The 14,214-nt window shown below is 40.5% G+C and overlaps 1 protein-coding gene across 1 annotated transcript in view; it reads right to left on the minus strand.

Moving 5' to 3' along the window:
• Positions 1-5,329: 5,329 nt before the first annotated feature.
• The window catches only part of LOC143326492 (zinc finger protein PLAGL2-like), a 41,419-nt gene continuing 32,534 nt past the window's right edge, over positions 5,330-14,214 (minus strand). Inside the window, exons 2-4 of the mRNA XM_076740058.1 lie at positions 8,730-8,892; positions 8,144-8,635; positions 5,330-7,255 (exon numbers count right to left, since the gene is read on the minus strand). Of these exons, the coding sequence (XP_076596173.1) occupies positions 5,770-7,255; positions 8,144-8,478 (1,821 nt within the window). The 5' untranslated portion in view covers positions 8,479-8,635; positions 8,730-8,892 and the 3' untranslated portion in view covers positions 5,330-5,769. The remainder of the gene's footprint in view (positions 7,256-8,143; positions 8,636-8,729; positions 8,893-14,214) is intronic.

Consider the following 14,214-nt stretch of genomic DNA (forward strand, 5'->3'; position numbering starts at 1 on the left):
ATTTCATTGTTCTCTGCAGGAGATACCCTTGGATTTGTTTGGAAATTAGAGACTATTACAATAAAGTGCTGCCATTTTATTTCCAACTAAGGTCTTAGGTGTAAAAGTCATTGTCGGTTGAAGGTCTAAATGTTCCTCCTCCCCATACAACAAAGAGTAAAATTCCAATGGGCCTTTAGAATGCTCGAATCAACCTAAAGAAATGTTGTTGTTTTTTTTTATTTTATAAAATTATACCCACATTTCTAAAGCCCTCAAATTCCCAGGAAACAACCCAGAGGACCTGACCACAGTGTCAGCCATGGTAGTCACAGTGCTGTTTAAAGCTTAGGCCATGATTTAGAATAATGACTTTTATTTTGATACAATTCTTTTGTAGTGGATTTCAAGTAGAGTAGAAACTCTTCAAAGTCAAAAAAAAAAAAAAAAGAGATGCAACTAGGGTATGAAACCACTGGTTTGTCTTTTAATCATTTCAACATAACACATGACAACTCAAAGATACACTGTACTGTACAATAAGTCAATAGTTCTGTTGTTGTGTTCATCATCTCTTTGGATCAACCAATATACAAATCTGTCACTTTTACATTGCAGCAACTAATTGCATGTGAGATATGTAACAAAAAGCAAGACTTCTCGTTTAGTTTCTTTCTCCAAAGCACATCATTTATATAATTCTCCCTGTAGTTGATAAACTCCATGCTATATAAAATAGTAAGTGAAATGAATGCAAATGTTCTATTTTCTTTCACCTTTTTTCACCCTTTTTGTTCCAGAGGTGGCTGTAATAGCAAGTGATAAAAATAAAATGGGCTATGTCCCTAAACAAGATACACAAAGAGGTTGGAATGCAAGACTTACATTAAGCTAGAAATATATAAAACTACATGTGGATGTTGCCTGCATCAGACAGTACCCAGTTTCCTACTAAAAGCAAAAACAAAGAGAGGGAGAGAAAGAGAGAGCATTATTAAATCAAATCAGTTTTTCTAAGGCTTAAACTGATGAACAAATTCCCTTAAAATGTTGTGTTCTGCACCTAGTAGTAAAGAGGAAAAAGGTGAGGATAAGTGCATCCCTAGTAGGTGCAGGTCGAGGTAATGGAGCTACAGCCAAGCCAAGGAACAGAACAACACCGCTGTCAGAGGTGAGGAGAGGATCCATTTTACGTCTCTCTGCATATAAGAGCTGAAGAGTTGATATTAGTCTGATTTCATATCAGCTTTTTGTGTCAGCTTGACTACAGAAGCCCATTTTTACCAGAAAAGGTTGAATGACAGCATGCAAAAGTAAATCACTCATTATGTGATACTGTAGTAACTAAAACATTTCATTTGATACTTTTGATCTTATAAGTCAAAATTAAGATGTTGTAAGTCAGAATTAAGAGATATTAAATCAAATTTTCAACGTATCATTTTGTAGTACACACTAGAAGTAACGAAGTGGTCTACTTTGACTTCGCAACTCAAAATTATGAAACAGTAAATCAGTTTGACTTCATAAGTCAGAATTATTAGATAGAAGGTCAAATTCTGACTTCATAGCTTCTAATTTTGACTTAGTCAACTTTTGTGATTAACCATGAGTATTTTTATTTTGCAGAAATTTCTGTGATTTTTTTCGATTTTTTTCTTTTCTAAGTAGAAATGGGCCTCCATACAGATGGAGGTTTAAGTCCAGCAACAGGATGATACCTCTATGAAAAATGAGTGACCCAGTTCTGGGTGAACTGCTCTGGAAACACCTCTGAAAAACCACCAGTGTGAGCTCAAGGGTTACAACGGGCGTGAGATCTGTTGTTGTCAGTGTTTCACAGCAAGTGAAAGTTCCACATTCAGCAACCAACACTTTTTCACTTCTGTCTTAAAATATCGAAAACAAAATCCTTTTTTCACCAACTTTAATGTTTAACATCGACAGGTTATGGGAAAACGACATTTGAGTCAATTACCCTCTCTGCAATGGAAAACAGAAGCTGTCATTCTTGCAGCACCATGGCAGAATTCACAGGAGTCATTATCAGCATGAAGCAGCTCCTTCTTGGCAGGGACAGCCTGTTTAGTGACCATGGCTGAAAGCTCTAAGTGCTATATTCTGGGGTCACCCCTGGCTTAATTTCTGTTAGCTACATGATCTAAAAATGGCCTGTGAAAATGAGTCTGTTGCAACAGCCTTCACTGGCAGGTTGTGGTCAGGTTGTGGCTTTGACGCTTCACTGACAACAGTGTTGTTTCTCACTGCCTCAGAGTAACAGATACTCTATGTTGTTGCTGTTCCCTTCAAGCACTTGGCTATAGAGTTTGACGCGATAAATTTGAGAGAGAAGGCAAAGCTTACCCCAAAACAAAAGGTTTCAAAGAAGATGGGGCAGGGGGTTCGTATGTAGAGGGATATTAGTGAAAGTCTATCAAGAATACTGTTATTTTTTGGAGAAGAGAAAAACACAAAGGTTGATAAAGTCTACACATCAAACTAATGGCACATACATACAGGATCAATACAAAATTAAAAACATATGAACATATAAGCTGAAATTTTAAAAGAAAAATACTCTTTTTTTTTAAAGGTTGAAAGTGCTAGAATTCAGATTAGCTCACAGAAACCCAGGGAGGACAAACTTAATACCTGCCAAAAGCTTTTCCATAACTTTTTTTTTTTTTTAAACTTAATGGATATTTGTTACAAAAATATAGATGATCAATTTGATTGCTACAAATTTGGCTTAAGCCAAAAGGGTTTTTCTTAAAAACCACCTTTTTTTCAGCTCATAATAAAGATCAAATTTGAATCTTGCCTTTTGTAAATATACGTATCACGTAAATTCTCAGAAAGGTGCCGACAGCTAATTTATTTAGGATCAGTAAAAAGTTTGATCATTTTAAAGAGTCATTATTATAATAATGAGCTTCCAGGGGGGAGACTAATAATAATAAGAGGAGTAATAATAATAAGTGTAAAACAAATTGCAATTTAGTTCAGAACTTGGATTATAAAATCTAGGATTTTGGCTGTGAAGTTGTAATCAAACAGCAGACTGTGGAGAAGCTTTTCCTGCATCAGAGCTTTCGGATTCTGAATTTTCAGATGCTTCTACCTTCCAAGGGGAATAATTACCTGTCTACCACTCAGGGGCAATCAGGTGCTCATCGTTGGGATTTCATATCCTACAGTATCAAAAACTGGATAACACTTATAGCATTTTGTAACAAGCAATTGTGCAAAAATGTAGTTTCTTCTCCCCAGGTTTTGGTAAGAAAAATAAAACAAATAAAAATGAGGTGATGTGTTGTGTTGTTTCTCGAGGTCCTGTTTTATACAAACAGAAAATAATATATCATATGACAACAAACAAAACAAATACATGACTATGAGCAATACCCCAAGTTATGCAGTCAGTCATGTGTCCCCCTGTGCTTTGAATGTCAAAGCCAGGAATTCGGTGACTGAGTTCTTCTGGATATTGCTGTATTTTCAGACCCTTTTCCTTTGACTCTACAAAGCAGCAGAAAGAGGAGGAGGAGGGGCACAGAGGGGATGGGGCCCGGGGATGATGAACACTAAGTCGGTTCGGTCTGTGCATGTTTTCAGCTCACTGTCCATCTTGCAAAAAAATTGAAATGTTCTAGTGGTCTACAGTTGTCGTCCATCAGCAACTGTAGCTAAAAGCAGCAATATGTATTTTATTTTCTATGTGCTATGATTTTCCTGTTGTTTTTCTCTGTGTGTGTGTTCATTTTCACTCAACATTTATTGGTGTTAGGGATCACCTGTGGCAGGTCTTCTTTTATGACTGGGGCCACATTTACGGACAAAGTTATGGATAGTTATGGACATGGCACTTGTGGTGGTCATGCCATAGACAGAACACTAGATTAAGAGCACCTATTTCACTTTGAGGCTTAGGTTAACTTTGGGCTCAGGTTTTTATAGGCTGGTGGTGACAGGTTTGAAAGGATCTACACTCCAAGACATCAAAAACCACTGAGCTCGGAGGAAACTGGCTGGGATTTCATCACAGCGCAGGGGTTACATATTCGACTGGATACAGACCTAAAGATCATACAGTAGATTCAAAGGCCATCCATTTCAGCATCCCTATGACACAGTCTATCTAGTTCAAATCTTAATTGATTATTAAGCCACTAACAGCCTTCTATAGATATTTCCCATCCACAGTTATGATTCTGCTATACTAACTCAAGTACATGTAAAGGTAAAGATTGGATATGACAGAGAAAGCTTAAGGGAAAAAGCTAATACTTCATCCATTTGTTTGATCAATAATGCAAGATACACACAAATGTAAACCTGCCAGACATCAAAAACATCATCACTTAATTTTAATACGTCTACCTAAAATACACCTTACTGAGATAAAAGCAATAATAATATTCATTTTTGAGATATTTCGTACACTGCAATAACATTCTTTAACACATTTTTCCTCATCTGTCACTGTAATTCTTTTTGTGTTTTGCCATTCACATATGTCAGGGTTCATCATTACCATGATGATGATGCATCTTTTTAAAAGACTGCCTTAAGATGTGTTGGTACTTTATTCCAAAAATATATATTTTAGGTATGTTGAGAAGCCAAGACACAGCTGCAATTATACTTATCATTGGAACTTTTAACTGTTAGAAGGAAGATACGTGAAGGAAGGAAAGTGAGGAGAAAGTCTACTCAAGACAAGAGGTTTCCCAAGGAGATTCCTAGAGATGAAGTGCGTTCTGCTAAAAAAAAAAGAAGAAAAAAAAAAAGTGCTTCTCTTGAGGAATAGTGAAAATATTACATCATTTTTAACCAACTCACACACTTTCACATTTCTTTCTTTTTTCTTTTAAAAATATGTGGCCATGTGGGTCTTTGTGTTTGGCAGCTTACACTTATCTATCATATGATAACAGTCTGTTTTTCATTTAGTGAGACTCACATCAGGAGCACATCAGTTACAGTTAAAAGGAAATAATAGGGACATTTAGCGAATTGTTTTTCTTGTTGGAAGAGCACTTTTTTTTTTAGAGACAGGGCTGCTTTTGTGGCTCTAGCCTAGCTATCTAGAGGAAGCTCAGGTTCAATCATTGACTCACTGTCTACGTCTACATGTCTTCTTTCCTTCACTGATCTCTCTCCTCTTCATACTGATCATGACAGTTTAGGTTATTAGGTGGTTCAAAACTCAAGATGAGACACATTCTACCATGTTCTTACATTTGGAAAAGAAAAATAAAGTAAAACAAAATATCCACTTCAAACTATATTTTTTCTGGGTCACAACAAGACAGATAATCACTAAAAATAATCTTTGATTTTTTTTTTTAATATTATTACTTTAGAAAGTAAGCAGTACCACGCCTTTTAGCCTACTGATCCTGCCCTCTATTCTACTAAATAAGGGATGGAAGGGGGATAAAAGGGGAAGTAACTGGAAATAAAAAGAAGATGGGTTAATACATTGTTATAGCTATAGGACAGGCGAAAAAGGCCCAAATAAAAAGCCGCTTCAACTTCTTTTCTCACCTTTTCCTTTTTGTTCAAAGGGGTTTAACTTCCTTTTAAGGCTCAATAAAAAGCTTTTGTGCGCTTTCATTTAAGGCTTCTAAGTGTTCATTTGTGTTTTTATTGATTTATTCTAATTCTCCAACATTGTGATCACGCCCTGTAAACCACAGCCAGAAATATCCATGCAGAGCTGAACTGAGCTGAGGATGGTGTGGAGGCCATCTTGGCTGGGCAGGGCTGGACCGAGGGCTGGCTCTCTCACTGGAAGGCCTGGTGGAAGCGAGGCAGTGTGGTGGTACTAAGGCTGGAGCTGAACACTGATGGGAGGGGGTGCAGGGGTCCGAGGCCCAGACCCCCACTGGAGCTCTGCTGCTCCTGAGGTTGCGGTTGCAAAGAGGTAAGAGGTGCTGTGGCAACGGCAGCAGCTGCCGCGGCAACTGCTGCAGCATGGGGCTCGGCAGCGTGCAGAGATGAGGAAGAGGAGATGGAAGAAGAAGAGGAGGTTGCAGATGAGGTGTAGCCCATTACCAGCCCTCCCGTACTCATGGGAGTGCTGTAGGGAGGCAGGTTGAGGGGCAGAAACCCCAGCAGGTGGGAGAAGTCCATGTTAGCAGCACACAGAGACTCAGCGATCACCGCGGGGCTCTTGGACAGGAGGGGATCCCCACAAAGCTCCTCCTCCAGGCCCGAGGTGGACTCCAGTCCATCCTTAGGGGGCGAGGCAGCAATGTGGGGCTCTGCAGAGGGAACCGGGCCTGGCGAGCCACTCTGCAGATCCATGAGGAAGCTCTCCATCTCCACTTTCAAGGGCTTATCCAGCAGGTATGAGGTAGATCCCAGCTGGTATTTGGGGGCTGGCTGGGGCTGGTGCTGCTGCTGGGGAGCCGGAGGTTGGTGGTGTGGGGGCAGCGGAGGGGAATGGTGGTGGTGGTGATGGTGGTGATGATGGTGGTGGTGATGGGAGTGTGGGTGAAGAGGTCCAGGTGATTCCATGTGACAGCCCATGCCCATAGCTGCAGACAAGGAACTGGGCATCAGGGACGGGTGTGGGTGTCCCACCCCAGAATTAGACATGGCCTGGAGATGGTGGGGGTTGTACATTCCCATCTGAAAAGGGGGCCCACTGGGGAACGGCTTGCCCATCATGGGGTCTTTGTTGGGACCCATGCCACACATCATGGGACTGAGCTCCTCCTTCACAGCGCAAGGTGGTGACCCGGAAGCTAAAAGACCTAGCATATCAGGAGGCTCCGTCTTGATTTTCAGCAGCTCCTGTGAGTGGCTCTTCTTCACATGGCGTGTCAGATGGTCTTTTCTACCAAAGCGCTGGGCACAGTACTGGCACAGGAAGTCCTTTCGGCCCGTGTGGACCACCATGTGCCGTCTCACATCCTTCCGTGTGTAGAAACGACGGTCACAGTGGTCACATGGGTGCTTTTTCTCCTTGGTGCCACCTGAAGACTTCCCGGAGTGGCTCTTGAGGTGCTCCAAAAGCACAGGCGTGCTCTCGTAGGTCTGCATGCACACTTTACAGGTGAGATCCCCTGCTGTGGCAGAGTGCATGGCCACATGGCGCTTATATCCCAGCTTGGTGTTGTAGTGCTTCCCACACTCCTCACACTTAAAGGCCTCCTTGTTGGGGTCATGGGTCTGCAGGTGGTTCTTCAGGTGGTCTTTTCGGTGAAACATTTTCTCACAGAATGAGCACTGATGGGTCTTCTGTGGAGAGTGTGTGGCCATATGCCTGCAGAGGAACACAAGAAAAAGAGAGATTGTAAATGGTAGGGGTGTTTCAGGAGGAGTTACGCATTTATTGTCTTATTGTCATGTTATGCAGGCTGCCAGTAGTGCGCATGCTAAAGTGAGGCATGAATTCCTTTCAGTCAAATCCCTGGTGTCCATATATACATAAATGAGTCACAGCGGTTTGCAGTCAAGGCCTAAAATGGGTTTTGGAACCACTTCCTGTGATTCACCAGATTCCAAACATCTTAGTATGTTGATGAATTTGAGACTTGAGCCATTAAAATCTGCACTGATTGTTTTGGGGGGGTTTTTTTGGCCACTAAGGGCAACCAAGCTGGAAACACTACATAGAAATTTTATAGAAGGTGCTAGCCAACAGCTGCTTATTCACACATCCAGCAATTACAGAAACACATTAACACTGAAATGGAGTCGGCCGACCACATGAATGTAAGTCTAATATTTATTCTTCTTTTAACTCTAACAACTGCCTGCTAATGAGAGTGGTGTCCCAAAGCAGAAATGTTGCAGACCATGAAATCAAAACAATAAGCTAAAAGATGCTAAAACTCTTCGTAGAGCTAGGTGGAACTGCAGCATCCAGTGATTATGCTTTGGGAGTTTATTATTATCAGTGACGCCTTTTACATACAAGTACTCATGTGATTCATTGTTATCATAGTAATATTGTTTATAGCTTCTTTATTGGTTACGTTATTGTTTTCTGAAGATTAAGTACTTTATCAGGTTCATACATAGTTAATAAAAGTAACAACTCTATCCTTTCTGAGGTGGCTCACTGGGGATTCTGAGAAAACTAAAGAAGCCATGCTGCATACTGTAATTAAAAGAATGTGAACTGAGTGATGGGATTAACGTGCAGTACCTGAAGAGTTTGTATTTAGAGCTGAAGGCCTTGGGACAGTGTGGCTGTGAGCAGTGGAAGGGTTTCTCTCCTGTGTGACTCAAGGCGTGGAGCCGGAGCTTCTCCTGTGAGGTGAACAGGTCTCCGCAAACCAAACACTCGTTCCCACTTGCTCTCCCTACCTCTTCTTCTTCCCTCTCCCTCTCTTTCTCTTTCCCCCTCTCTTGCTCTCTCTCTCTCTCTGTCCGTGGCAGTGGGGCGGCGCTACCAAACAGCCTGGTGGCAGTCCGTCGTCCCTCTTCCTCCGGCGTCAGTGCGGTAATACGGTGTGAGGCATCGGCGGCAGCAGCTGCCATGGCAGCCCTAAAGTGCCGCTGCCATGAAAATTCACTTATGGCTCTCCTGCCTTGCAGGCTCACCGTGGAAGTTGTGTGTGTGTGGGGGGGGGTTATCGAAAATGAAGCTCACAGGAAGGGCCAATGATCCAGTGGAAACATCAAAGTAATCCAAAATCTGTGGTGAGATAAAAGGTACATGCTTTGAAGCTAACTGTTTCCAAGCTTTTGGCAACATTGAACATATTTTTCTCATAAAGTCTCCTTTTTACCTGTTAAAATCCTATTCGTTCTTCTTTTGTCTCTGCACTTTCCTTCTCTCACTCTCTGCTTCATTCGCTCCTCTCCTTTACTCTCTTGTTCTGTCCTCCTCACCCAGTCCCAACAGCTATGGTTGGCGGTGAGTGGGAAACACTGCTTTGCATTTTTACTGTTCTGCAAGAAGCAAGCAAACATGAGAGACATAAAGGTGAGTAGACAAAAAGTGACTGCATTGTTTTTATTTTTAAGATTTGACAAAATTGTAACAAAATGCATTAATGTAGACAATATTCAAACTGTCAAAACCCAAGCAAGTCAAAAATGAAACCTCTCAAGCCTTTAATTCAACAGGCTTGACTTGAAACACATGTCCATATTCCACTTCAAAATCAAGTTTCCTCTGCGCTCACTAGGGGGAGCTGAATGACAAGTCTGTCTGACATGGCAGACAACAGCAAAGGATTAGCAAAAAACTGTTCTGTGAATGATGATTCTCAATCAGTCACACCACAATACCTTTATTTGTACAACCATATGTGAAGACTGAATGTAATTACACAGCCTCATCCCTCATCATGTGTGTCTTCAGATGACAGCATAGTGCACAAAGACAGCTTTGTGTGTGTGTTAATGTGTGTACATGTATGTACTTGTTATGAAACTGGATAAGACTCCTGTAATCCTTAGGAAAACACACACACACACACACACACACACACACACACACACACACACACACACACACACACACACACACACACTCAACCCCCAGGGTAAAAAAAGTGGCGGGTGGAGGAGGGTTGGGGAGGGGGAGTGTTTACGCCACACACAATCAGGCTTCTTCCTAGAACCAGGATTACCTGAACTCAACAAATTCTTGACAACAGTTGAAAATGGCCAACAACTCTGAAGTGAAAAAAGGATACCATAATCGAAAACTGCAAAGCAGCTACTGACCTGCACTTGTTTATCATAAAAAACCACAAACTATAGTAACTTTTGCTCCTATGAGATCGCTGAACTCCCTCTCTCCCTGTCATCTCTGCATTCCCTTATTTACCCTTAGTGACCTCTGTGACCCCTGCTAGCGAACACACCAGCTAAGTCCAAGGTTGAGCAGACAGATCTCAATGTTAGCCGTCGGTCACATGAACTGAGAGTGCATATAAGTACTGTAAACACATGTGGCCATACGTATGTGACAGAATGCACACATGCATGAGGTCTGCACATACATACACAACTCCAAATGTAACGGCATAATTTCTGTGTAAGAAGTCGATGAGTTAAGAAAGACAACTTTGATTGTTTTTGCAGATGTTTATATCTACAGTTTTACATAGAAATACACAAACATGTATCCACAGGTTGGTAGATGTGGCTAAAACATGTCCATATGAGAGTTATGAGTGTGTTCATGTCATTTCTTCTACACACGATACACTTTAGCGCATGTGCTCCTGTGTGCTCATATGTCTCAGTGTGTACATGTGCATACATGTGTGTTTGTTCTCATAATGTATGTGGTTAAGAGGACCTGACAGCTGTAGCGTTGTGTGGTGGTCATCACCCAGTGGGGAGGGTGCAGGGGCTGACACCCGTCCCATTGACCACCCTCAGGGAGCCCAGCTCTATTGTACAGCCTACCCACGTCGCACATTCCTGGCCTGAACCATGCCGTGTCGCACTGCCTCTCTCCTCTGCACACAACAGCACATACAACACACAGAGTTCTGGTCACGCCGAATGCAACATCATGTACACACCCTCCCCCCAAGCCAGCAGGCTCAAATACACTCACAAAGGCTGGCACACAGACAGGCAGATACAATACACTGAAGCGAATCCACACCATCAAGTTATAGAAATAAACCAAATAGAGCTTGAAAACAAAGGACACACCATGATAGACCATTTGGAGCAGTGACTTAACACGTGGATGCACTCAGGCCCAACAAAGCCCATATGACTCATACTGACCTGTGCAATAATATTATGCTTGCATTATGTATACATGACATTATAACTCTATTGTCAATTAAACTGTTTCAGTTACTCTTCACCCACACCATACTCAAAAATTCCACCATATATTGTGCAGCACATTTCTTCAGTTTCAATAGATATATATAACCGACATCAGTGTTATTAATCATTTAGTTTGTCCACCTACATCAGCTCAAGCAGTGATGTTATGTTTGACACGCCAACTCTTTTAATATAATTTGTCTTATGATGTAAATAATGTTTATTGCTGAAATTCTCCACACAAGTACAAAGCAAATTTTGTACTGGGACAGTAACATATATTGTCTTTCAACTTAATTTTATTGTACTAATACTGTTATTTAGTTTTAGAATTCTAATTTCAGGAAACAAGTCTACCAACTAATGAACTAATTAAAGAACTATTAGAATTAGAATTTAGTAAACATTTCCTAACCTGACACACCAGATGGTTTATTACACAGAGCCATCTGGTAAGTCATCCATGGAAACTGGAAAAGAGCAGGCAGTTCAAAAAAAATTCTGAGCAAGTGATTGGATGAACCATATATCACCATCGATCACAGGCTAACTTCAACCAATCAGATGAACTGATAACTGATGCTATCGCAGAATCTACACAAACCTCTTTGTTGTTTTTTTTAAACAGTAGCTTCTCTCATTCTTGACACACCTAAACTATGCCCACCCATAGCTGCCAGGAGTTCTTCATAGGATGCTGACTGATCTGAACCACTGTGGTTCAGCCAAAAGCACAAAACTTCTTCAAGTGCCCCAAACAGTATGACAGTGAGACAGCATGCACAACACCAAGACCTTGACGCTGCACTCTTTAAAGCAACTAAATGGAATTGTCGTTAACATTAACAATTAAAATATATATATATATATATATATATGTAGCGACAATAATGCTGCTGAGACGGCCTAATTCCTGGATGGGTGGGCCTATCCTAAAAACTTTTTTCTTTTTCTCAACTTCACCCTCTCTGTAGTTACCGTTCTCTCCTTTGCAGGGCAGTGTACATTAATACGATTAGTGAGTTAGTACTCAGAGGAGGTATGTGGACTGAACCATCATTTAAGGCAACAAATCTCTTCATTTCCCTGAATCTTCTACAGTACATCATCAAGTGGGTTCCTTATCTTTTCTCAGCCAATGAGTATGGTTAGTGATTTTCTACCAGCCAATTAATCAACATCTCACATGTCTCTGTTTATGTCAAAGGAGCAACCGGCATGTGCATTAGGATCTTCCTTGCATGTCTCTATGCAGCACTTCACACGCGACTGCATGTTCCTCATTATGTGTCAATCAGGCTGAGGTTTCTGTGTTCCCACTCCACATGTATAAAACCCCTCTGTTCATTTACTTCTGTTGTGTTTGTACAGTAAACCCATCACCATCAGACTACAGCTATGATCAACTGATGTACGAGCTCCACGTGCACTTACACAATACTAACACTTGTATCAACACATGACAAACAAGGAACATTTAAACGCAGAATACTAACTGATGTCCATTTTTTTTTCCAAATGTCATTTGTAGATTCACAGCTTTCAGTAGTTTGATCTGGAATACTGCTGCAAGCTTTTTCTTTCAAATCAGTTCCACATAAACTTGAAAATCTCAAATTTCATTGTGGCCCTCCTTTACATATATATACATATACATATATGCAATCTTTGTATCTCTGAATAATTCATCATTTTATCAACTTTTATGCAGGGTTTATAAGTATCTGTGCACTCACTAGCATTCGTGTTTAAGAACTTGTGACTGGAGTGTCTAAATCAGGTGATAACAGACAAATACCTGCTATTTGTTTCAGTAGTAGTTTGTTCATTTCCAATAGACAAAATAATATGCTAAAGTTCCCATGAAATCCTAGTAGATGTTTTTTATGACATATATTGCCGTGATAGTCACCTATACGCCTGTATCTGACCCAAAAATGACAAAAAATACATTTCGTAGGTATTCTTTAGAGTTGGTCACTTCTGAGAAAAAAGAAAATGATGTTGATGTCTCATCCTGCACTCATCCTGCTAATTTTGTGTCCAAGGAAAGGCTTGCTTGTATTTTGATGCTTTACTGACGCTGTACAAAAATACAACTTTGTTATGGAGAAAACATTTTCTGGTTTTCCCTTTGATGAGTGCATTGCCCACTCAAAATCTACCTGTTCGGCCTCTGGTATATCTTTACAGCTTTGTCAATATCATCAGCCAACCAGTCATCAAAATTACTTCACACTTCACACTGAGTGCGTGCGGTTATCAAAGCATTACGTAGCTAACACCTCATTAAGTATAACCAGCCGACATGGCTCTGGGTAAAACGTAGTCTGCACCTAACGATTACTTTTTAGTTTTTACTTTTTTTGTTGAGTCAATTTATCAAATGACTAATTTATCAGTTATTCTGATTTTTTTTACTCAGTTAATATAACAATATACATTTACACCACATACAACTATGAAAAACCTTTTTCATTTTCAAATTTTCCTCAAAATCAAAAGGATTGCTGTGACACATAGATAAATGTAATTACTGCCACAGCAGCATTTTCCCTGAACTGGAGGAACAGCAGTTTTACTTAAGCACTGGACTTTAAACTTGAAATGTTTATAACATGGATATATTTCATCACTAGAGTAATATGAAGTTAAGATAATCACTGCAAATGCATTTTGCATCAGTGTGGTGCGAGGAAATTAACTGAAACGATTTACAGACAGTAACAACAGTCCTTAACGTTAGTTTAAGTCATTCTCACACTCATAGATGGCATAATACAATTTCAGTAATGTTATTATAGTTACAATATCACGTAAGTGTTACTCCTGGCAGGAAAGCACTGACCAGATCAGTGTTGTTTACTGATACCCAAAACAAACTCACACACACTCTAGTCAAATATAGAAATGGTTAAAAATAGAAACCAGGACACAAATAAGAATTTCCATTATGAACTACATGTTCTGAACACTATGGTGCAAACAGCAATGTTATAAACTAATAGCAAATTTCTTAACTACTCAGTCCAGCACAGCATGATGGGAAATGTGGGCCATCACTATAGCTCCAGCTTTCAGCAAACTTGGTGCAAAAGAGGTCTGTGTGAGTGTGTGTGTGTGTGTGTGTGTGTGTGTGTGTGTGTGGCTGTCTCTGTCTGCTCTGCCTAGGTTGCCAAAAAGGACATAAATACATGTATTCATTGCCTTTTATTGGGCATCAACTGCATGTTCACACATATATTGAAAAAATAAAGGTAAATAAAGGCTTGAGTTTGTGGTTAAACTGGTGAGACACAGCTGCAACACAAACCTGCATGGGACTGGTGCAGACAGAACTGCATACATTAAAATGAGAGCGAACCTGTTGCGTGAGATGTGCAAGTAAGAAAAACGAGTCAGATCAAGACTGTCAGCATAATTCCTGTCAAAACCAACCAATCTAACATTGCCATAGAGACCAGGTTA

Source organism: Chaetodon auriga, chromosome 10 (assembly GCF_051107435.1).
Source record: "Chaetodon auriga isolate fChaAug3 chromosome 10, fChaAug3.hap1, whole genome shotgun sequence".
In the NCBI taxonomy this organism is placed as follows: Eukaryota; Metazoa; Chordata; class Actinopteri; order Chaetodontiformes; family Chaetodontidae; genus Chaetodon; species Chaetodon auriga.